Here is a 25,478-nt window from a genome sequence, read left to right as displayed (position 1 = left end):
CAGCCCAGCACAGCTCATCCGTGTTTTAGACTAATCCCACAACTATGTCAAGCATTTCACCAGTAGCTATGCAACTAATGGAGACCTATTTCCCCCTACTCAAATTACCTGGAAAAGGGTTTCTTCCTCTCTGCAAGTAATACAGAGCGCACTGCAAATCACATAAAGCAGATCAGAGGGGAGTAATTTGCATTTTTTCATAGAGATTCTACATACTTTAACTAAAATTAAAATGCTAACCCGCACAGAGGAATGCTCGAGTTACTGTTCCACACATACAACAAGGAAATTCTGAGTTCAACAAACCACTCTCCAAAGTGATGCTTTAGCAGACGAAAGCACTCGTCCAAAATTGTTCCACAAGCAACGAAACCCATGAAGGCTGGTTTCCTGCACGCCGTGTTTAAAGGAGGTACAGCACCATGCTCCATTGACCTCTACACTCCCAAAACACCTCCTTTCCCCTTGACCATGACTTCCCCTTCATCTCCAGCTTCCTCCCATGCCGTGGAAGTGCATCCTTCTCATACTGCCTACTCAAGTTTGCTTTCAGGACAGTAGCTACAACCAGACAAGCGCGCGCGCACACACATCAGACAACAGAAACCCTTTACAGGCTCCCAACAATCCAGTTGTCAATGGGAGACATCCTGTATGTGCACAACTGCCAGAGCCTCTGTGCCCTGGGCTGAAAAAGAGGATGGGGAAAAAGACAAAATTAACAACTTCTAAACAGGAAGATACATATCTCAGCTCCTACAGCAGAACAGGAAGGAAAAAGTACACTAAAACGAAAAATAAGGTTTAGGGACAGAAAGTAGAGCCTGATACCAAGCAAACAAGTCAGACCCTTCAGACGCAACAGACTGTCTATCCTTTCTAATTTATTGGCTTTCCTACTTACACAATTGAAGAAAAGTCTACAGCAGTCCTTGGAAAAGAAAATCAGAAGGGGGTACCACAAAAGAAAGAACACACACACTGTCTAGAGGTCACATATTTATAAGATTAGACATGTCTGAGCTACCTCATGACCTTATGGGCTTTTAGGTGATCAAGTTGCAAAAATGCCCAAAAGTATTTTTATCCTTCCCAACTTACATCTGCCTTTCAAGCTACAAGCGCTTTCTGAGGACTGACCTCGCTGAATACTCCCTACCTTACCTCCAGAAAGTCTTACACGCTGCGTACTGCATTAGCCTACAGATGTGCTCGGGACACAAGGGAGGCTGAAGCCTTCCTCTTCCCACACCCACCACCGCTGCTGGGTACCATGTGCATTTCCAGACATGTGATCAAGAAGTAACTTCAGAGTTGCAAATATTTCCCCTGCCCAATCCACAGAGCTGCTGCCCTGAATTAAAGATGAGCATCAAGAGAGTGCATAAACTTATGATGACCTGCTTACTTTACGACTTCTCTTACGGGAAATATATGCCTCCTCATACTCTGGGTTTCCAATTCAACTTTGAGCCAGTTTCAGTAAGATCCAGTTTTCAAATTATTCGGCAGCTTGGTCCTGAAACTGTCAATCACTTTACATTTTGGATAACACAATCCCTCCTGGTCTACGTTCTCATGCAAAAGGAGGCTGGAGAGGCTAATGCTACTTTCAGCCTACAAGTCAAGCAACCTCACCTGGCAGAGCCCCCAGGTTCCATTGCCTTCTGGCTGGCATCACTCTCAGTAGCTGTCACCTGATGAAACGTTTAGTTACAGAACAGATAGAGTTTCAACAGAGAAAGCCTTATCAGCACAATATTTTCATTACCAGAAATGCAAAACTGAAACAGTTGTTCCTGTTGCTAAAGGAATTAAGAGGTCCAATACACTTAGCAGCATACATGAACCAGGTATTTACAATCAATGTCTTTCATGGAGCAAAGGTATTAAAGATATACTGTCAGCACAAGTTCAATTCACATTTACTGGACAGCTGTGGCTACTGCACACACAGGATACATGCTGCCTCGTCCTCAGCTTGCTGTGCTATGGGCACCAACACCACCACTACTACTGCTCAGCTCCTTATAAAAGGAGTGGAAATGGAGCAACAACCCAAGCACACAACCATCTGAAATACTTATACCCATTTAGCGAGGGACATTGCAAAAGCAAACCAACTCCTGCAGAAATCTCCACTCCCTACAGCAAATCATCACTAAATTTAGTAAGGATAGGTTGAGGTACCCCAGTTAAATCAAGCCAGCTTTGCTCTTCTGAGCAAAGTGACCAAGTCAAAAGGCTCATGAGGATAGAGATCAAAACAAATAACCCTCGACTGAAATCTTTGTTTAACAGAGATACGCGTCTCAAAAGGGACCATGCTCATGAGAAGAGTCCACTGCTTACACCACCTGCTCCTGAGATTAGTTGCCTGGTCTCAGTAAAAAGGCTTAGCCACAACAAAACAGGGAAAAATGACCTAAGCAACAAGTTCTCACTGCTAAAGCAGAAAACCTGGTTTTCACCAACAGATCAAGATTAACACACTACTGCACCACTTCCTTAAGCCCAAAGCCTGCAGTAAACTTCCTAGATATAAATTTGCAATGACAGCGCAACTCGGTGCATGTACATCCATCCAGAACAGCAGCTCCCCTGTCTCTAACCACGCAGTGAAAACAGTCCTAAGTAAGGTAAAAACAGACAAGGCTTCCTCCAGCAAGGAAGGCTGCCACCCTAAAGAGCTACCAGTCACAGGACCCAGCAGGCTCTGGCAGTTGGTCAAATGTTTTAGGTCACCATCAGGTCTACAGACATCACAAACTCTGTTCAACAAGGGTGGAATGGCTCTACACACAAGCAAAGAAATCCACAGCCAGATTCTCCTGATGTACTGGCAGCTTCTCAGACTGGAGACAGAAAACACTCCTAAAGGAACTGTTGCAGCCCTACCCTTCCCTTTACGATTTCCGACTTCAGCCTGGCACTTAATCGACTTCACTTGCGAGTTTCTGCAGCATGACTCCCCTGCTAGCTCCCATAGCTTTCCAGGTTCAGTAGGTGTTGGGAGTTGGGCTATGCAGAGTGTTATATGATGAGCACACTCCCTCCAAAACAGCAGTTATGTCTAGTTAATTACACACTGAAATTATATGTATAGAAAATCTTAATTTATAATGCTGTCTTATAATTATGCAAAATGTTTGTTTCTCCTATGAGACCAGCCCTTACAACGGCAAGTTGCTTTTACCCTCCTGGAGGGAATGCAGACAGTGTAACAAGGGTGCCTGTCCAATCCTGAGCCTATAGGGATGTACTGCGAAGACAACATCCTAGATATTAAAAAACAAATACATCATCAAAACACCCATGTGCCAAGCATTTTAGTGGTGAGCAAGCATATAGCCTCTCCAGATCCCATCAGTTAGTATAGTATACTGTAAAACCACCAAAAAATTAATTTATAGCTGTATGTATACAAGGATATGCAGTATGTTCAGCTCAACTTCCCCTTTCCACCCCTTCTCCAAGAAAAACAACATGACTTGAAAGAACCCTGGAGCTGTAAAGTGAAGAGTCCGGATACATACAAGGAAAGGACAACTCGGTTTCATTTAATAAACTAAAGCCTCTATAACAACAATCAAATTCCAAGCATACATTTGCACACATACGCATGCAGAAGCACTGCTCAAGATTGCTTTGTACTAAAGGAAGTTCGGCTTCACATATTCAAAACACATGCCAGAAGTCCATGTTCTCAGTTTCATACCAGCTTCTACTCTTATTTTCAATAATAAAACATAGAACAAGACACCATTCTAGCTCCCAGCAGTGAGCAGGAAAAAAAAAAAGTGGCAAATTCATAAACATACAAGTGAAAAACCCATGTACTTTTTGCCAAGTCCCCATGAAACACACACCTGTATGAAAATGGGTAGAAACTGATAATCAGTGCAAATATCAACACCTTACTTTATCATAGTTTAATATTATGCTTTAACCCAGAGTCAGCATGCTTGTAAGAAACAGGTAGTTGATTTTCTTGAGTTTGTTAATTGATCTCTTTTTCTAATAACTACATTCTTATTTCTCAAGGTGGGTTGCCCTAGAGAACATGATCAAAGCCCTGAACATCAAGCAGGAGGAATAGGCTTTTATCACCTCACTTTAAAAATTCCCAAACCGTAAAACACCCAAGAAACAAGGATTATCTACACACTCATGTGGTGAACAAAATGTTCACATTACATTTTCTTCCAAAGTGCAGAACTTGCATCTAGAAAGGGACAGCCAAAATAAATTGGGTCTTTTGAGATGAAAACCATGTTTTCCTGATTTGATTCCAAAAATCCAGGTTCAATATTCCTCAAACTGTAACCCTAAAGTAGAAGCAATTCATAGCAAGGCCCCTGTAACAGGACTACGGATTATGCACAGACCTATAAAAAAGCTGATACAAGCTTTTATCAGTGCAAGCTCTTCTCACGTAGTAAAAGATACTAAAAAAAAAAACCACAAATAAACCCAAAACCAAACCTCTGAAGGACCTGTAATGGTTACAAACAAAAATTGAAATATCTACTACATAGAATTCTACTCAAGCTAAGAAATATTCTCTACCTTTTTGGAGAAAAAAAAAACCATGTACGTTAATGACACCCAGCTTGCTTGGAAAACTGATGGTTGCTTGATCCAGATTAAACTCTGAAACATTAAGGGATCTGGAACTTCCCAAAGGTCTTCTGTTCTGTGTTTTCTATCATGTCAAAGGGAGGAAGAAAAATTCCTGTTCAGCTACCTCATATCATGTTTTTTGCCTGATTCTTAGCGAAACAAGGTTTATGCAACTCCATTATCCATGCATTAGTTCTTCCCTACTAACTCATGAACCCTTTGTTTCATTTCAAACATTTCACAGAGGGACAGAAGTCTCAAAGATAATTAAGTTCTGATCACTGTGCTATTCCAGGCAGGTCCTGAGCTCGATTAACTTCTGATTTGATCCATTACGACCATGTGCGTTCCCAAAAGTTTACCCTCTCAGCTGGGGAAGAAGGCAGGTATTCTGCCTAGCAGCAACAATCCAGAGACACAAGATCACAGCTCTAGATGCAGCACAGAGTTCCTACGGTACCTTTCACAGTAAAGTGCAAACTTACAAAGGAGTGGGAGCAGAAGAGGAAGAACCACCTCAGAGAAGGAAGAACACAAATTTTAGATAAAGTCAGTCGTTATTTCTGTTTCTCACAGCACTGTTGGCTGTTTGCAGTGTGCAGAAGATTTGTGGGGAAAAAAACAAAGGACAGCAATCTGCTGGTACTAGTGAAAAAGAGGTTATGGGTATCAGCAGTACTTTGCAGGTCACTCCTCTAGATAAGAGCTATGCCACATTGAAATAACTGCTACTAGGGATGCCAGCTTAAAGGTAAGGTAGGGAGATTGTGTACAAACAAGACTTGAAAAGAGAATTTGTGAGAATCCTGGCAATAAAATTAAGCTTCCAAAGTACTACCCTGAGGATAAAGAAGCAATTCTGCTGCTAGAAATCAATTATATGGCAGTACAAGGAAACCCATTTCAATTAATCCACTCCCAATATCCCAGCTAGAACTGAGGAACATTTGCATGTGGCACCGACCCTTTAGGTTCACTAAGTCAGCTCCCTCCAGCTTCCTGCAGGACAAGCGTACACTAAGTATTCCTGGAGAACCACTTTTCTTCTCTGTTTTACATCAGATATTTAAGCATGATTCGAAGTCATCTGGACACAAAGCCCGTTCTGTATTACCTCTTCTGCCACTTCAGTTCCCAAGGATGTACCTATACAAACATTTTCTGCAGCAGCAAAATTATGAGCCTACGTAATTCCAGTTGTGCCAGTACAACTCTTTGTGGGCCAATACCATGAACCAGCTCATGGAAACAATCCAGGCTTAAAAAAAGAAAAACCTTTCCCCAAAGGTTGGTTGTAAGTGAAGACCAGGACGGTCTAACAGAAATACTTGAGCAGATGGAGAAACTCCTCTGCTCAAGTAAGAGAACTCCTTAAATCATTGGGGAGTATTTGGAGGTGGGGGGGGGGGGCATGGGAGAGGAGTGTCCTCAAACTGCACCCTAACAATCTTCTCCTCTTCAGCAGCCAAGAGAACAGCCTGTTCTATTGCAATTCTCATTGCTAAAAACAGATAAAAACATTATTTTCCAAAAGATACTTAGGCAGCACAGAAGATGACAAGAAATCAGCTTTATGTTCCCTGCAAGTATCTCAAAAGTTGCAAAACAAGAACCTCTGAAGTACTCAGACACTAAGTTTGGTATCACACTCAAGAAACAAAACAACAAAAAAAAAGTTATGGTTTTTTTGCCTGGCTTTGTTTATTTGTTTAAGAGCAATGTTCAACTTCAGTTAGTCAATGTGAATTAACTGCTTAGGCCATGGTATGACAGTATATTAAGTCCAGGAGTAGGGGTTTCAGTGCCAGCTCAAAAACATCATGGCTTCACAATGTAAAACACTGATGAAGTATAAACTCCTGCCATAGTTTTGCAGATGTTTCTTCAAACAAGAGTGCCAGTGAAGCTGATTCATCCCCCGCCCTCTCATACCACCCCCTCAAGTTGTGACAGCTTCTCCTGGATGGGAGGAGGCAGGCACGCACGTGGGAAACCTGATTAGGAACTCACCCGGGTCAAAAAACTGTCTCCCAACCAAACCAATTTCCTGATCTGCTTCGCTGCACAGCCACGCTGAGCTGGGTAAGTCCACCTAAGGAAGCAACGCGAGGACAGTAACAAGTGTCTGTGAGCAGCCCTTGCTTAAAGAGTCACTGTCACCAAAAGAAACATCCACAGAAACTGTCTCACTTGGCTGGTTCAAATTTGCTCAGATGTTGACAACTTAGCTCCACAAGGACAAGCTCTGTGCTAAATCAGGAATCATCTGCTCACATCACGCTAACTTTGTGCTTGGTCAAGTACAGTCTCTTCTACATCTTGCTTAAAAGCATGAAGTCCCCGAATTAACCAGAGCACATCATGTGCAATTTAACAGAAACATTACCATGGGCCACACCTGACACAGATCACGACTGGTGATCTGGCAACGCACAGAACCAGGGTTGTGAAATCCCAGGCACCACAAAGACCAAACAGCTTGCGAGTAACACACATTACAGACTGGAGAAGCCTAATTTTTTTTAATTTCACTTGCAAACTCACTTTAAAGCTAACTTCTTCGCTTTACTTCATTGATCAATGTCACGTAAAAATTCTCTCAGGAACACTCTTCCTTCTTAAAGACGATCCAGTGAAAGAGCTGGGAAAGGAGAAGGTGTGCACAGTTCCTTCTGGGCCCAAGGCCTCACCGGTACTTCACAGGTCTTTCCCCTGAAGGTGATTCATCTGCCTCCTCACTTACTTCAGCAAGCAGAAACTGAGGTTTAGTTAGGAGTGATATAACAAAAACAAACAGATGTTTAATTCTGCAGGAGAGCATGAAGAAAACCTCATTCTTCAAGACTTAAGCCTTCCCTTACGGCTTAAGTGGATAACAAATGGAGGAAGTCTTCACATTTCTCAGAAGACACACTACTCACACTCACATCCCACAGGCAATGGAGATGTACGTAAAGGACAAGTCCCCACACTGGCAGTAAAATGATCACCCAAGATATGGATGAGAAGCTTTCCTTGAGGGGACTCCTCTGTTCAGTCAGGCCTAGGTCTCACCCAATCATTGGAGCTTATAAGCAAATGTAAATATTTTTCACAGAGGTCAGGCTGAAATTTCAAGGTTTTTTTGTGAAGCAAACAAGTAAATCAGAAGTACGCAGGCTATTGTCTTTATGGACTGAATTCTTCGCGGAGATAAGAATGGTTTCCATGCGTCTTGAGGCATCAAATAGTGTTTAATCCACTAAGAGTCTTCTAAAAGACTGGTGTGCAAGAAGTGAAGGAGCAGCACGGGGGAGAAGACAAGGCGTTTCCTGAAGCTTCCAAAAATAACACTTTATTCCTTACATTCATCTTAGGCTTTACTGTATATTTAAAGAAAATCTGTGAAGTATATGAACATAAAAAGGTTGCCAGATTTATTTAAAGCTTAAATTTTGTTATGCTTGAATATCCAGCACCAACTCTGAGGACCTTGCAATTATTAACATCCAGAAAGAGCTGTATCCCATATCCTACTGGACATGAGAAACTTGCCATCTGCAATGGAGAATAAATTAAATTATTCATCTAAGCACCAGGGTTCAACCCCCTTTGAACTGTGGCAAAACGAAGTTCCTTTTAAAAGAAGGCTGTGTCTTTTTTAATGTGAAAAATTCCTCAATGTCTTTCCCTACTGAAATGCTTTCTTACGCATTAAATAATTACAGCAGAAACTCATTAGTTCTTGTTAACAACAGACAGTCCAACAGACCAAATTTGATTTTACACATAGAGAGGAGAGGAGGAATCATACGAGACTTTAAAAAACACTTTGAAGCACGGCCTCTTTGTATATCAGACCTACGGCAATGAGCTCCGAGATACTAAAGACCTAGAACCATAGTATCTTACAAGAGCACCTTTCCTGACAGTTCCAGTTATCTAAACCTCATGGAAAAGTCGGGCAAAGCAGCTGAAGGGCTTGGTCAGTTACCTGTTTGGGGATTTAAAATAACAATGATCTTCCAAAGCAACAAGATACAGTGTAAAAACTCCTTACTTGCTGCAGAAGTAACACTAACTTAACAGTGTTACTTCTTGCCAGAAGATGTGCAGAACTAGAGGAGGTGACCTCCAACAGTTCACACCTGTGCTTTCAAGTGACCCCAAACTGCTCAGGAGTATTTTATATATCAAAGTAAAAACAATACCAATAAGCTGGCTGACAACACACTCCCCACCATGCGTCGTTTCCCAATTAAAGGCTAATGAACGCTGAAGCAGTCTGATATGGGGGATAGGGGGAAGGAAAGGAAGACTGTAAAACATAAGAAGATAAACTTGTATAACTAGAAACAATGAAAGGAAAAGATGAGGAAACCCACTGCCTGGCTGGTGCTGAAAGGTGATAAGCTAGAAGCCATCCTATATTTACTAGGACCAATGACCACAGAAATCTATTAGTAAGTTGCAAGAATAAACTCTCATTTTCATTATCTTTACTAGGTATTACTCTCCACTAACCCCACTCTCAGCTCAGGTTACCTCCAAATACTCCACTTCAGCTGAAAGTTAATAAAGGAAAAAAAGTCCCACAGTAGCCCCTCCTGCAACCCAAAATACGTACACACTGATAACAAAGCAAGGGGACAGGAGAAGGTTTACACGTGCCCCTGCAGCTAAATCATCCGAATTACATGCTCCAGATCTGGACTCAACAACATGCTTCTACGCAAGCTTCCTTAATAGCTCTGTACCTCAGTTCTTACCAGGAAAAGGCACAGAAAATTATTATGGACACCATTGTGATGTCAAGAGGACCAACGCACCCATCTGCTCGCAGCTCTCCGGCAGCAGCATGGATGTCGGGAGCCGCACGCCGCCAGGACAGCCCGGATTCCAAACAGGGGTATGTAATGGGATGGGGGGCAGGTCAAAGCGTGGTCCCCTGCCACACATTAATAATACCCTATAATAACAGAGAGATGATGTCACGATGCCATTCTTAAAAACTTTGGGGATGGCTATGCTGAAACGAGAAGTATGACTGCAGCACAGACAGGCACACCAATACCAGGTCTAATCTAGTGAGTGAGAATAACACCACCAAGTAAGTAGCGGAGCTTCAGTCTCCCACACACTGGAATAAAGCTGATGGGAATCTTACATGCCCATGCCAGGTGCTGTGGGGTCATAATTTTATTTACTTCAATCGGCTAGCATGTATGTGCTTGACTGACCTGTGATCATATCTTCCAATGCTATTTAAACACACCTTAAATGTACCACAGACTCAAAAGCAGTGATAATTTTGTAGCCTAGTACGCTCGGAAACAAGAGGGTAACTCTTAAAAGTCAAGAATGTATAAAAAAGCTTTTCATCCAAAAGCATAAACTGACATTTGTCTCAGCAAAAGTGTTGACTTCAGTAGTTCTTCCTCCATCCTTCCTGTCCTTTCTTTCCGCATCCCCTTGTTCCCAGCCCTCCCACTAAGCCCATTCAGCTGTTCACACAGTCCCACAGTGAACCAGATCGGGTAGCTGATGCAGATTAAAAATAATCCAGGAAAAAACAAAGGGTGAGAAGGAGGGAAGGTGGAAAAATTTAAGTTCCTCAAATCAGTGCAAGATGGAAATGCAAAAATCACTGTTTAACTGCATCAAGGGAATGCCAGTTCGCAGTGGGGCTCAATCAGTTACCACCACTAAAGAAATACTTGTCGTACTACAGTTAAACTCTCCCAGAGATGGAGACAGAACAGCGGCTGGAAAGTCTCTTGATACCGAGATGACCTGTTCTCTTCCAGGCAGCTGACACAGCACTCTCCTGAAAGCGGAGCCTGGCACTAACTAGAACAATGAACATCTCTCTCCCACATGCATTTTTTCATCAGAGGCCCCAAAATTCCAGCTCAGAGGTCCCAAGCTTCTCAGATCTGGTATTTATCCAACATTCCCGTACGGTCTGTGATCATGCAGACTGCCAGTCCGCTCCATGAAGTGGCAGGCCAGCCCACCACAACTTCTTCCAAGCAAAAGCAGCCCACTCTCATCATGCTGCCATTTATTTCATGGCTGTACAGCAGCTGTTAAGAAAATCTTCACTTCTGCCACCCTGGAGGCAGGCGATTCCAAGATTTCCTTCTGGACAACGAACAAGATCCCATACTTCATTGTGGAATTTGATACGCTGGCATCTTCCCTACACATTTAAAAGCTTCACATTCCCCATGAACCGTGCTAGCTTATGAGAGTCCCATTTGTATTAGAAACTAACCCCCTCCCCATCAGAAATGCACCAGTAGAAACTTGGCAGGAACCAGCAGAACCAGTAGCTTTCTCTTAAGCAACTCGACACCACCAGTCAACTTAGCCACAGAGTCTTACAACCATTTAAGTGGCAGCTCCTAATCCCCACAACATGGTCACTGCTACACAACACAGAGGAGAAGACCTGAGTGCTACCTTTGGTCCGCATAGTGCAGCAGGCTCCTCAGCTCCTCTATCCAGGAACTACTACACATCAACACTAAAAGAGAGCAAGACACTTCACGTCCTCTGGAAGAGCTGTCACCTCAGTCTTTATCACAGAAGTGCAATCCACCTGCTGGTTTCTGAAAACAAAAATTCACAGTGTTTCACGACTAGGCCAAAAGTTAAGACCATCCTTTCTAAGTCAACGTATACTAGGAGCATTATTGATCTACAGCGAACAAGCTGCTTTTCACAGCTGCTAGGTCTGGCCTTCATACGACACAATTTGGTAGCCACAAGAATAGTAACAGATTATCTGCTGAATATTGTCTTCCAGTGGGAAGTGTATGAAGTGACTATGCACAAATCCCATTCAGGATTTAATCCTGTCCTGGAATTCACACACAACTTCAGTGCACAAAACCATTAGTGGGAGATACCAGCACCAGAGGTCGGAAACAATTCAATAATACAAACTCCTCTGGCTCAGGCTGAACAGAGCGTTCATACAGAAACAGCTGCATCCATCCATATGTTGATCTTGGTAATATATCAAATAAAGACTTCATCCATATGTACAATAACGGAGCACTGTAACCTTGGCTATCAGCCAGCTGCCTTGCTCTCTGCCCAGAAAGGTTACGGAGCAAATCCTGGACACCATTTCCAAGTACAGGAAGGACAAGAAGGTGACTGAGACCAGCCAAAAATGGATATACCAAAGGCAGATCACACCTGACTAACCTGACTCCCCTTCTGGGACAAAAAGACTAGCTCTGTGGCTGAAGGGAGAGCAGGAGGTGTTGGACACCTTGTCTTCGTGTCAAAGGCCATGCTAAGTCTCCCAGGGCACCCTTGGAACCAAAGTGCTGAGGTGCGGCCTGGATAACTGGACAATAAAGGTGGGAGGAAAACTGTCTGGAACACCAGGCTCCAAGGAGTGTGATCAGCAGTTACAGCCTTCACCTGGGTGCCGGTTACTGACAGCATCCCTCAAGGGTCAACACTGGGGCCAGACCTGCTTAGAAGTTTTTTAATGACCTGGATAGGGACTAGAGTACACTCTGGAAGTTTGGGGACTTGGCAAAAGCATACCACATGTCGGAGGACAGGGCTGCTATTCAGAGAGGCTTCAACAAGCTGGAAAACGGGTTGACAAAAAGCTCAGTAAGTTCAACTATGGCTAGAGCAAAGCCCCCCACTGGGGGTGGGATAACTCCCTGCAGTGGTACAGGCTGTCAGCAAAGCACGTCTGTAGGAAGACACCTGGTAAAACAACAAGTTGCCCAGAAGCCAGCAGCGCACCCTTGCAGGAAGGGCGGCCAGCACTGCCATGTAAGCAGGAGTGCAGCCCGCAGGGCGAGGGGACGGATCCTGCCCCTCTGCTAAACACTTGTAAGACTATTTGGAGAGCCCAACTTGGGCTTCCCAGTACAAATGACATACAGGAAGGAGTCCAGCAGAGACCACCGAGGTGGTAAATGCTGGAGCATGGGACGTGCAAAGAAAGGCGGGTTAGGTCAGCTTGGGAAGAAGGCGGCTCAGGGGAGAAGTTCCTGCTGTCTACAACTACTGAGTGGGAGGTGTAGAGCAGACAGGGCTGGGTTCTTCTCACAGATCCACAGGGATAAGGCAAGGGACACCAGCTGGAACATGAGAAAATCCAACCAGGCACACGGAGACAAGTATTTGCCATAAGCATGGCCAAATGCTGGACAGGGCACAAGGTAAGGGTGGCATCGCCACTCAGAACCAGGCTGGACACAGTCCTGAGCACCCTGCTCTAACGGGACAGCTTCTGGCAAGAGGTTGGCCTAGAGATCTCCAGAGGTCCCTTCCCATCACCCGCGGGGTGCACAGTACAGATTTTGCCATACATAATACTAGACGACATTCCACACAAGACTAGCACCTATAACATTAAATGCCAAACAACAATTTCCAAGAAACAATCCCCTTCGTGAGTAGCACCAAGAACGGAGCTGTAAATTTCCACAACTCATCTTGCCTTCATCTTTCTACTCTCAGCATCTCCAAACCGACATAACGCTACAGGCACACTATCAGCTTGTAGCAACCCAAGAAACAAAGCCAGGACAGCCCAGAGGCACACCTCATCACTCTTTGAAACCAAGTGTGACCAGAAAAAAAGTACAAACGTGACAAAAGAAGTGACATTTTTCAGAGCACAAAGTAAGGGTAGGCCAGAAAAGCGGAAAGAACAGAAAGTAGTTGTTGATGGAGAGCAGCCAGACAGGATGGCTTGGCCACCTTCGCTATATTTTTTCCCTTGTTTACTTTACTCCAGTTTTACAGAACTCCACAAGAAATGGGGCATTTTGAAAAGGAGGGAACCCCACAAAAACATTTTCCCGCATCCTATAGTCTTGGGGAGATGGAAGCTCCACAGAATAGCTTTTATGAAGGAAAATGGCCGAGCACAAATTCATGCCAGACCACCCCCAGTTTATATTCCATAAAATGCCGTCCCAAACCCTGTTGCCTCTCCTTTCTCTTCACGTAAGTCAAAACAAAGGATAATCAGACAGGAGCGCAACCCTGAACAGAAGACTAATGAGAAAGCATACAACAAAACAGCAAGAGTGGAAGGGGAGGCCAAGACCAGCAGGACGTGCTGCAGGCGAATCCCCCTCCCAATCTACCAGCAGTCTCTGCCCATCTTTGTGCTCCTTATCTCAGCAACTCCTCCTTGGTCCCCACCCTTACAACCTCGCATGACCCCCATCTAAGCAGCCACCGGCCGTTTACTCCACCCCAGGCCCCATCCCAGGGCCCATCCTGGTGCTGCTTCCCCACAGCCTCTCTGCTTTCCTGCCTTGCCCCAGCCCTGCTAACCCACCTCACCCTGCCCGTACCCCAGTCCGGGACCTGCCCTCTGCTTCCCTCTGCCCAGGCCCCCCGAGCACCCACAGCCCCGCACCTCCCGTGTCCCATCTCCCTGCACCCTCGAGCCCTACACGGCCCCACAAGGCCGGTCTTCTCCCCTTACCCCCCACCTCTGCCCCCACCCCCGGCTCACACAACCCCGGCACACCGCCCCGCAGCCCGCACACAGCCCTTCACCCCGTTTAACCCCACACCAGGCCTCCCCTCACCCGCAGCCCACCAGGCCCCTGCCCCGCTCCCGCCCCTCACGCTTCACCCAGAGCCCCCCAGGCCCCACACCCCGCCAGCCTCCCCTCCCGGGCTGCCCCCCGGCCCCCAGCCCTGCCCAGGCGCTGCCTCAACCCCGGCCCCCCGCTGGCCTCCCGCCGCCCCACCCCGGGCCTGCCCCGCCGCCGCGGCCCGCCGGGCCCCCGAGGCGCCGCTCGCACGCGGGAGGGAGTGAGGGGAGGGAGGCGCGGCGGGGCCGGGCCGGGCCGCGGCGGGGCCGGGGCCCCGGGGGCGCTTACCTCCGACCCGGTACATGTTGGCGGCCATGCCCGGGACGGGGCCGGGTGCGGGGCGCGGGTCGCTCCCGCCGCCGCCTCCAGGTGCCGGATCCGCTGGAAAATGGAGGCTGGAGCGGCCGGGCGGGGGAGGGGAGCGGGGGAATTAAAGGGGACGCGCCGGCTGCCGCCCGGCCGACAGCGAGAGAGGGAGGGAGGGAGCGAGGAGGCGGAGGGCGGGGCGGCGGGCCCGGGCGGAGAGGCGCCCGGCGGCGGCGGCGGCGGCGGCGGCGGGAGGGGGAAGGAGCCAGCCCCGCCGCCCAGCCCGCGGCGTGTGAGGGCGGCGCTGCGCGGGGCGGGAGGGGCGCGGGCCGACGGGCAGCGCCGCGCCTCACACACACACACGCGCGCGCAGTGCCGCTCCTCGCGCGCGCCCCAACCGTCCCCTCAGGCACACAGCCCGCCTGTCCTCGCGCAGCTCGCCCCTGGCCACCCAGGCTCAGCCCTCCTCACGCACCCGCCCGTGCTGGCGCGGGCAGCGCTGCTCACACACACACAAACGGCCTGTCCTCACCGACAGCCCCACACACGCTCAAACACCACCTGTGCTCGCACACGGCCCTGCTCCCACACACACTGGGCATACTCACCGCCCTCCTCACACACACCCCCCCGTACTCACACACAGCCCTCCTCACACTCACTCACTGGGCATACTCACAGCCCTCCTCACACACACACACTGGGCATACTCACAGCCCTCCTTACACACACAACTGTACTCACAGCCCTCCTCACACACACATACACCTGTACTCACAGCCCTCCTCACACACACACACTGAGCATACTCACAGCCCTCCTTACACACACCCCTGTACTCAATGCAGCCCTCCTCACACACACATCCGCCTGTACTCGCAGCCCTCCTCACGCTCACACACTGGGCGTACTCACAGCCCTCCTTACACACACCCCTGTACTCACAGCCCTCCTCACACACACCAGGCCTTCTCACACGCACGCTGCCTTGTGTTCACACACAGCCTCCACATATAGACACCGCCTGTCTTGCAGACAGCCCCCACACTGCCTGTCCTCACACACACCTGCAGCCTGCTCACACCATGCAACACCCCCTCCCACGCCTGTACCTACCATCCACACGCAGCCTGGTCCCCGCGTACACCTCTCCATCCCTTCACACGCACGTGGGACTCCTGTACCCTACACACACCTCCTGCTCGCACACCCCTACCCCTCCTACACTGTCTCCCTCAGGTCCCTGCAATGGTGAGGGGCTGCCTGGCCTGTCCCCTCCGCCTGTGTCACCCACTGTCCCACTGCCATGCTGGGGCTTTCCCCCCTCCTTGGGTGTCAGCCCAAAAGGTGAAATGTGGATGACTGCCTTAGCTTTCCCTTGCCCACTGACCTGTGAGTGTCACTGTCCCCTCCTCACCCGTACATGGCTCCTCTCCTGGCATCTCCTCAGCAGCCCTGCAGCAGTTAAGGGGTTGTTGGAACAGTCGTCGACTCCAGATCGCTCTGCAAAACTCACACGTTGCGACCGCCATTTCCTCTCCTATGGGAACTGACAGGCTGACACCAAAAAATACCCCAAGAAACCATCAGGTTTTGGTACATAACACCTTTACAGAAGGTCCCGCAGCAAGGGCTGACAAAGTACCGCAGAGCAGGTGACCAGCCATGTCCCCCAGGTCTACTTCTCCATGTGCATGGCCAAGGCCAGATGGTGAACCCCAACAAGGAGCTACACCTCCAGCGGTCAACACAGGCGGATGCAGGGTGCCACTGGCCTCTTGGGCACAGCAGGACATCTACAACCACTCCTTGGCTCCAGCGCAGAGCTGGAGAGTCACCTGGTAGTGTCTGAGCCAGGTGTCAGTCCATGACCCCTCCTCACAGTCAGACAGGTCGCGATGGCCAAAAAATACGTCAAGAAACTCTTTGCTGGAGTAAGTGGTTGATGGCACAGATGGTCGTACGCTTTATCAGGGCTGGGCGCAGCCACTGCCTGCGCTCTCAACCCTGGTTGTCATAAGGTCCTGAAACGGCTACACAAGACCGCCCAAAACCTTGACATCTGCCAAAATACATATATTTGAAAAAGAACAGGGCTTTTGTTAAAATTTGCTTTACATGTTAGAAAAAACCCCAAATCTCTGACAGTTCTCAGATCCCAGTAGAGCACAGCATTCTGCTTTCATGTTTCCCGTGCGTGCAAGGAGCACGGCTGAGCGAGGAAAGCACTTCTGGGGGTGAAAATCGGTCAGCCAGAGAAGTGCAGTGCGCCGGGGGCAGCACCGCGACATTCTCTCCTGGCTGGCACGGCCGTCGGGGACACGGCGGGGCATGAGGGCTGGCTCTCCTCAGGCTGCTTCTGCAGCGGAAAATAATTCAGTAGGACACAGAAAAATTATCCAGAATAAATATTTACAAATGGCATCGTGAGGCGTTTGGTAGTTGCACACGACGAAGCGGCCTGTCACATCGCGCTGACCGCTCTTTGCAGATGCTAAATTGTTTTTTAAACGATAGCAACAAAACCACATCGGAACTTCCCTGCTGTTCCTCTTCCAGGTTAAGCAAGAGCTGTAGTCGCTGCCGGGGCGTTGTGCAAGGCGAGGGAGGGGAGCTGACAGCCTGGGAAGGAGCGGGCTCCCACAACGCCCCATCTCCCGCCACCAAACCCCACTCCTGCTGTGGCAAACCCAGCCCTTCCAGAAGGGTTTTGGTGCATCCTGACAGGGCGTCGCTCGCGTTTGACGCCTCTCGCATGGCAGCAAAGGCGCACCTCCGCTGAGAAAGGCCGAGACCTGCAAAAGGAAGACGCCGGTGCTTTGAGAGCCCAGTCCGAGGTTGCCTGGCGGAAATCAGCTTGTCCCAGCACATGTGGGTGAGGGAGGCTCTCCAGGCCCATTGCATGTGACCTGGCACACCCCGGCCCTCATCCACCCTTGCTCCACCCAGCTGCTCTCCTCCTCCTCCCTCCCAGAAGCCAGGGGAGCATGCCCATGGCCCCACCAAGCCTTTTGGCTGGGCACGCAGAGCTCGCTCACACTTCCCAGTGATGGGGGGAGCACTCTGCCCCCCTGTCAAGCTCCTGAGCCTTCCCACCACCCCAGTCCCCTCTGCTTGCACCCTCCTTCCCGTGCAGAGACGAGCTCCTCCATGGGCTCAAAATGGTGAAGCTCAGGCTGCGGCTCTTCCATGCAGCTGGGCCCTCGGTGCAGGTTTACAGCTGAACCTGGGCGAAAAATACATAGCCAAAACACAGCTTTCGCCCACCTGTCCCCCCAGCTGCCCCACACTGCTACCCCCATCACCAGCAGCCAGGCCCTCTCCATGGCTTTTGGTGCCATCTCTACACTCAAGAGTCCCAAGTTTGCCCCCTTTCAAGCTACGTGTACCTTCCTCCTGCCTGGGGTTATCCAAGCCCTGCTCTTGTGGGGGCACTTGTGTCACCTCCTCCAGCAAAGGGCTCAGGCTATAAACATGCCTCCAAGCCTGGCCAGGCCATGCAGAGGAGCTGAGACATCCATGGAGACCTGCGTGCTCTGAGAGGAGCCTGGAGGAGCTCCCTTCACACCCAGCTCCTTGCTCCGTTAGCAGCCACCCCTCCTGCCCCCACCCTTGGCCAGGGGGAGCACAGGGATGGAGGCTGCCCGGCTCTGCATTCCCACTGCTGCCTCCAACATGCTGTATCCCGGCGACCACGGCCATGGGCCCAGTTCCCAAAATTTCTTCACCTTTCTGCCTCAAAACAGCTGCTTAGCTCTTCTCTTTCCTTCTTCTCTCCACCTTCCCACTCCCCAGCACCAAGCCCAGGTGCTTGCCACCCCACACATCCCGGTCCCTCTCCCACCAGCACACACAGCTTCAGGCTACCACAGCCTCAGTCTTCTGCCATCAAGACCCCCCCTTGGTGCCCTAATACCACTGAGCCCATCCAACACAGCCCCCAGATGAGAAATGGGCACCAGCCTGGTCCCTGCTTGCTGCGAGGGGTGAGGGCTGGGTGCTAGAGAAGGCTGCTGGATCCAGGAGGCGAGCAGGTCCCTCTGGCAAAGGAGGCATCAGGGGTGAGGGCAGCAGGGCTGCCAAAACCGCAGGAGGGCTCGGTGCCGGAGAGAATGTGCAGATCCACCAGCTCTGCCCTGGAGGTGCTGCCGCGCAGCTGGATAAATAACACAAGAGATCCCCATGCCAGAAAGCCATGCTGCTGTCTGCTGCTGGAGGAAACTGCCCCAGCCATGCCACACCAGCCCCTGCTGAGAGATGACTCAAGGGACGGGTGTGTGCTTTCATGTCCAGTTTTATTAGTGTTGCATTAGTACCATAAAATAGTTGACGAGGTCGAGCATGTTGCAGTTTGTTCCAAAAAAAGGCTATTTACATTTAATCTGTCTTCATTAAAAAAAAAACAACCTAGAACCCAAACAATACAACAATGAAACAGATGGACAACTCGGGAATCTACAAAGTGGTAATGTCCCCTCGTACGCCGCGGTCCGCACAACGCTGGTGGCACGCAGCCCTGCCACACGCAGTACCCACACTAGCCAGGCGCTTCCCCCCAGCCACGGCATGTACGCAACTGGGCGGGCAATGCTCTGGCAACCCTCCGGCCAAGGTGCAAAGCAGCAGCTGACTGGATGCGGCCCCATACCAGTGCTCTTCCTTAAGGAAACCAGTGACCTGCTGCTTTCCATGCTGGCATGTCCCCTTCTCCCTCAGTCTGTCCCAAAGCAGCCAAGTGACCCTGCAGGAGCCGGCCCTGCCAGGAGCATCTCCCATGAGAACCCTGCTGAAGAGGCTCCAGGAAACCTCTAGGCGATGCTGCTGCTCATTGCTGGCCGCCTCCCTGCCAGATAAACACAGAGGGACTGTCACACTAAAACGCCACCACAGAGCTATCCGCTGAGACTGAGACCCCTGAATGAAGGGGACAGAGTCACTGCATCCAACCTAGCTTCAAGAAAGCTCCAGGGCCCCCAGCCCTTTATTGCTGCATGGCAGGACTCCCTAATCCCATCCTTCCCGATCCCTCGGCACACCAAGCAGCAGGAGAAGGCCACCGGCTCTGCTGCCTCTCACCAGGATTTTCTTCTTAAACCTGGAGGGACCAGGTGCAATGCCCTCCACCCCCGTGCTCCAGTGCTCCCTCCAGCACACGCTGCTGGTGAGAAACGGGAGGGGGCCTTTGCTGCAATCGCAGGTTAAGCACAGGGCTGTGTGGTTCTCGGCCGAGTTTGATGATGGAAAGCAAATGGGCACATCTCCTCCAGCCCCAGAAACCTCCCTGCCCTCTCTGCAGGATAAAGCAACAAGCACGTGCTAATCAGAACAGCAAAACACAGCCAAAGAGACAGTGGCTCTCCCTAAACCCACGTGTAATTAGGGAGGACTCTGCCATTACCGCTGAGATGCAAACGGTAACAATTGAACTAGATGGAAACTGCAGCGCTGAGCTAAAACAGCCGCCCAAGATGCCCACAAAGTCACCAGCCCCGCAGGAAAGCCAGCCCTGATCGAACCCTGGCAGGGCCGAGGTCCAGCCTTTGTCTGCAGGAAACTCAACCCGGAGGATCAGGAAGCACTCAAGGTGCAACACGACGCCACAAAAACCTTCCATCTTTCATCTGCTTCGCCAGCACTGTTAAACTAGGTCAGCATCGCAGAGCCCAGCGCAGCAACAAGCCCTTTCCTGAGGCCTCACCTCTGAGCGAGGTGGGGGCCCTTCGCCCAAGAGCAGCTGGAAAAGAAACCGGCTGCCTCAAGAAGCCACAGCCAGGGGAGCAGGAGATGCGAGCTCTGCACGGAGCAGGGGTGAGACGTGGGACACAAAGGGACAGGGAGCCCGGGGGACACTGCCTTCAAAGCACCTCCCTGCTGGAGATCAGCTCAGATGCTGCCCGCTCCAGCCCCTGCCTTCACTGTCAGACTGCGTGGCTCCACAGCAAGCCCCATCTAAGACAGGAGAGCGAGATAATGCCACCTGCATTTCTCCATTCGAGTTGCACCTTCCTCGCCAAACCCTGGGGAGCCGAACGCGGAGCTGTGCTGTCTCTGCTCTAAGCCCTCCTTTTGTATTCACCGACTTGCACGCCACTGCTGAACCCCGCAGGCTGGCACAGCTCTGCTGGCATGGGCCCGTCGCAGCGGGGAGCCCTCCGGCCAGCGCACCTTGCCTGCAGGAGCGTACCCCGGGAAACTGCTGGGGAAGGGTGGGAGACCTGAGATCAGACACTCGTACACATCACCAGGTGCAAAACCCCTTCCCAAAATGGCCTGAGCCACGTGCGTGCTTTGACACTCATTTACCTCAGAGACAGAAACCTGTTTCTCCTCCAGTCAGGGACAGAAACAGCTGCACAAAGTGACCCCACGCGATACAAGAGAAACACCAGAGACCCAATGCCTTGACCGGAGCAGCACCACCCAACCTGCATGCCTGCCCTTGCCTCCAAGGCTGGGGAACACCCCAGCCCCCCCGGGCACCCAGCTGCCCACGGGCAGGCCCAGCCTGCTGCTGCTGGGCTCCAGGAGGATGAGGCTGAGAAGCTGGGATGTTGCCTTGCATGGAAGAGGCGTTTCAGAGCAACAGCAGCTTGCCACAGGGGAGAAACCCTGCAGAGACACAAGCCCTCAGGTGTACAGAGAGTTTCCCGGTGAATTCACTTGTATAAAGTTAGAACAAAACACAACGCAACGTGAAACGCAAGGAGCAGAAATGTTTCTCTCTCGCACGTACACACACAGAGTAGAGCAGGGCAACACACATTTGATAGGCAGGACCCTGGAAATCCTGTCCTAGCTACCATTGGTTTCTTTACAGTAGGTTGAAATACAAAGAGGAGCACAGTGACAGTTCCCCCCTCACCCCCCCTAGTAAACAAAGTTATTGCAGCCGGTCAGTCCACCCCACCTCCGCAGCACTAACGCTTCGGCACCAAGAGCTGCCCAACCTGTGTGCAGCTCCCGACGCTGGAACCCAGCCCAACCACTCTTGTCACACCAGCGTGAGACTCAAGGAAGAAATCACACACTGACTAATTTCCTTTAAAAAGCTTTTTTTTTTTTTTTTTTTTTTTTTTAGATGCAACAGCCTCAATAAAGAAAAAGAAGTGATGTGCTTATACACCATCTCCCACGCTACCGCTGCTAGGCAACACTACACAGCCCCAGAGCATCAGCTCAGGTCAACTGAAACCGCATGAACCCATGGACACGATGACATTCGAACTAGAGCCGACCTTCTGCTGCAGCCAAGAGCTAGCAGACGGCAGGCAGACCTGCCCCAGGGAAGAAACCGAGTATTGCGACTAGACAATATGGGCTGCCCAGCAGCGTGCCATCGGGCGCGGGCCCACGTCCTCCTCCCCTGCGTGGTTTGAAGGGAATACCCAGTCAGTCCCTGGCCAAGTAGGTTGCACTTGTGCTGGGAAAGGGTTTCATGAAATCCGAGTTGGTGAAGCAGCCCACACTGTGAGCTGCAACAGGCACTGAATCCTGCAGGGACAACCCTCTCACCTCATAACCCCTCGCTCCCTGTCAGCAGGAGAAGGCCCAACAGAGCACATCCCCGCTGCCCTGCCCAAAGCAACCCTACGCAGAGCAGGACCCGCCAAGCAGGGTGAAGCAGGTTCCTCAGGCCTTTAAAACCCAAGCGTAAGGGATCAGACAAAAAGAAAAAGGTTCAAAAGCATCACTGCCCTTGGAAAGTGCCTTCTGGAAACGCTCGCAGAGCCTGGCCTGCCCACAGGGGTGGGACCCAAAAGGACCCCATCAAAAACTTCAGTCCCTTACCCCGAAATGCCAGAGATGTCTGTTCTCCTACACAGCAAGCACACTCAGCTCCCCAAACCACACCCGCCACCTGCTCCACGTCCCTCCCAGGCTCGCCCCGGGAAGCCCAGCGAGCAAAAGGCCACACCTGCAGCACCCGGAGCTGCCCAGACCTGCAGCCTGTCACTCTGTCTCCTTGCAAGAGCATCCCCTTGTCCTGGCACCCCAAGCATCCCTGGCAGCAGCGAGGTGTACAAAGAGAACACAAGCGCAGTCGGAGCCAAGCCAACACCCAAAAATCTCACTCCTCCATCTCACAGGATGTCTTTCTGCCTGAGGCAGACAGAGAACCTGGCTGGCTTCATCCTCTCTCACGTCCCAGATATCCACTGCACCTCGGGACAGAAACCCCTAGCAAAGCCTCAACCCACAGGCAACGCTGTGCCAGGCCAGAAGCGTATCCCGCTGGGGAAGGGACGCAATCCACAGAGAAGTGCCTGCGGGGAGGAATACTCAGAAAGCAGAAGGTAGGGACAACGTCCATCCACAGAGCAGCCCGCGGGAGGCTGTCTACCCCCAGCACCCTTCATTTTTGTTACAGTCTCTCAGTCCCTATGAGGAGAGGTGCTGGGTGGCTCGAGGGCATGGTGAAAACGCGCTCCTGCCGTGGCCCTGCAGCCAGGCAGCCTGCAGCCAGCCTGAGGAGGAGCGCGAGGGAGACGGCAGCAGGCTCCGGGGAGCACGGTGTGGTCAGGGCAGGACAAAGGCAGCAGATAAAGCAGCCCACGCTACCTCATGTGTGCGGTTTGACAGATGGACGGGAAGGCAGCTGGACACGCAGAGCGCCTGGCTGGCTCCCAATCCAGCCACTACAGTGATGTATCGCTTCACAGGCAACGGCTCATCTTCCTGGGTGTGTTTTTTTGGCAACTTAATTTTTTTTCCTCTTATTTTTTATTTTATTTATTTTTTTTTAGAAAGCATTAAAAAAAATCTGCAGCTGTTAAAAAAAAATCTTCTCCCTTTAGAGGCTGGACGAGGTTTTATTGACAAGTAAATAATCGGTGTGAGTATGTAAATAGCAGCGACCCCACTGACGGCATCCCTCAGCAGCGCAGCCAGCTGCGGGGACATTGTGACTGGCTCGGTTTGGTCATTGTCACAGACCTGGGACACTGGAGTTTCCTTACACCTAGCATTTCCCTAATTCCTGTTCCTGCCCAACGCTCCTCAGGCATCGCTTCAGCACAACCACCTGCCCGTCCCCGGGGCAGACTCCATGCTCCAAAGGGGATCTCCTCTCCAGACCTCCCTAGCTACGCAAGTGGTTTGTTTTTCAAACCGAACAGTTGAACTCCCTCCAGACTCGCTCATCTCTCATCCTTTGGCAGCAGGAAGAAAGACTGGCCATCTTTTTTTTTCCTAGAGATACAGGTGGAGGGGGCCAAATGCACCATAACGCACACGATCTTCCACAAAATCCATTCGAGCTGATCCACGGCTCCCCCAGCCCACTCACACCAATGAGGTCTCAGGTTAATAAGCAGTGCAGTTATTCAGCTATCTGCTTGTAAGTGGTAGGTGTTCTCAGGCAGGTTGCCTGCTCCTGCCAACTCCCCCACGACTTCATGTTGTCAGCGCATCTATATTTAAGACTGGGTTTTTTTGCCTTTGTTTAAAGGGGTTTCCTTCCCTTGTAGTAAACTTAAAGAGTTAATAGAAAAAAATCCAAAAGTAATCCAAGCACATCTGTAATTAATTCTGCAGGAGAGGGCAGAGCGACGCGAGTCAGAGTTGGCACGCGATTCCTGGCTCCTGGTGTGCAGTCCCTGGGACGGACAGAAGGTCCCTCCGCCGAGCATGGCTAGAAGTTAGATTTGGAGTGTCCGAATATGCAGATAGGAAAGTGCTTGACATGAGAGGACCACTGTGCTGCCAGCTGAAAGAACTTGACATCGTTCCACTCCACCCCATCGATCAGGACTGTAGGGGAGGGTAAAAAGAGAGGAAAGTTAGAAAAATACCTAGTGGAAGTGGCCAGCCTGAAACAGCTTTGCTAGAAACCTCCCTGCAGTCGGCAGAGGGAGGCCTGGTACGCGCTGCTCTGCCTGGCCACCCCACCGCTGGCACTGTAAATAGCTGCACGTATTGGGGAGAAAGGCTCGAGAGCAGACGTGGTTTAGGGAGAACAGCTCAGATTGTTGTTCCAGCATCGGTCACTGACACTGGAGCTCCCAGACTGCCGATTTCAGCGTCACCTGATCTGATTTCTCACATTTCCTAAACACACTCAATTTCTTCTTTGGGCAAATGCACTCTTACAGAGATGGACATCAGCCTCCTCACTGGCACTCTTAACCAGGAGATCCGCATCTCCTAAAGAGGTGACACACATTCTGTGACCACCCCTCACGCTCATCAGTCTCCCAGGGACTGGGCCAGGATGAAGGAGGTGACCTAAGCAGATCCCTCTGTTGTTAACAGTGGTGGGGATTATCAACTGAATAGGCCACAGGGATATTTTTTATACCAGATGCACAGCTCCACTGACAGGCGCTTCAGGTCTGCCTGGAAGATGCATATATGGCTCCTCCTATGGTGTGCCTTTGTGCCAGAGCCCTGCCTAGAGGAGCAACCACACTCTCACCGCTCTCCACCGTCACTTCCCAGATGTGCTAGGGAAACAGAGAACTACAGGGAGAGGAACAGAGCCTGGTTCAGCCCTTGTCCTGATTCAGGGCACTAATTCAGAGGAGTTCATAGGTAAGGGAGGATTTCCCCACATCTCAGACCTATTAAAGCATTCCCCATGCTGGACACATCCAAGCCTGTTCCCCAGGAACATCCCCATTACATTGGCTCCAGGGCACAGTGCAGGACATGAGGTGAGCCCTTTGCCTGAAGAACAACGTTAGCAGCTACGCCTCACCCCAGAGCCCGACGGGATACAAGTGCCGCACTTACCTCGCAGCATGTTCTGCTGATGTTTTGCTGTGCAAATCAACCTGCTGATTCCTTCGATACACTGGCTCTTTGACTCAACCTCCTTGTCTTTTGTTTTCTTGGGCAAAAACATCACTGGAAGAAAATCAAACCAGCACACAGTGAATCTCTGCCACTCACAGGAGCCACACCAAGACTTGTTTGGGTTTTTGCATTTAAACATTCATGTCTGAAAAGTCTAACTCTAATTTTAACTCCTGA

General features: G+C 50.3%; 2 protein-coding genes across 14 annotated transcripts in view; both read right to left on the bottom strand.

The window, feature by feature from the left end:
• The window catches only part of MTA1 (metastasis associated 1), an 84,072-nt gene extending 69,418 nt beyond the window's left edge, over positions 1 to 14,654 (bottom strand). For all 6 annotated transcript variants that reach the window (XM_068416759.1, XM_068416760.1, XM_068416762.1 and 3 more), the window contains exon 1: positions 14,490 to 14,654. In XM_068416759.1, coding sequence (XP_068272860.1) covers positions 14,490 to 14,517 — 28 coding nt within the window. In that variant the 5' untranslated portion in view covers positions 14,518 to 14,654. The remainder of the gene's footprint in view (positions 1 to 14,489) is intronic.
• Positions 14,655 to 18,783: 4,129 nt separating this feature from the next.
• PACS2 (phosphofurin acidic cluster sorting protein 2) overlaps positions 18,784 to 25,478 on the bottom strand; it is an 83,942-nt gene continuing 77,247 nt past the window's right edge. For all 8 annotated transcript variants that reach the window (XM_068416809.1, XM_068416810.1, XM_068416811.1 and 5 more), the window contains 2 exons: positions 25,239 to 25,352; positions 18,784 to 24,257 (listed from right to left, as the gene is read on the bottom strand). In XM_068416809.1, the coding sequence (XP_068272910.1) occupies positions 24,139 to 24,257; positions 25,239 to 25,352 (233 nt within the window). In that variant the 3' untranslated portion in view covers positions 18,784 to 24,138. The remainder of the gene's footprint in view (positions 24,258 to 25,238; positions 25,353 to 25,478) is intronic.

The sequence above is a fragment of the Nyctibius grandis genome, chromosome 21 (assembly GCF_013368605.1).
Source record: "Nyctibius grandis isolate bNycGra1 chromosome 21, bNycGra1.pri, whole genome shotgun sequence".
NCBI classification, from domain to species: domain Eukaryota; kingdom Metazoa; phylum Chordata; class Aves; order Nyctibiiformes; family Nyctibiidae; genus Nyctibius; species Nyctibius grandis.
The sequence above is the reverse complement of the archived record's forward strand: the minus strand, read 5'-3'. Positions and strand labels throughout refer to the sequence as shown.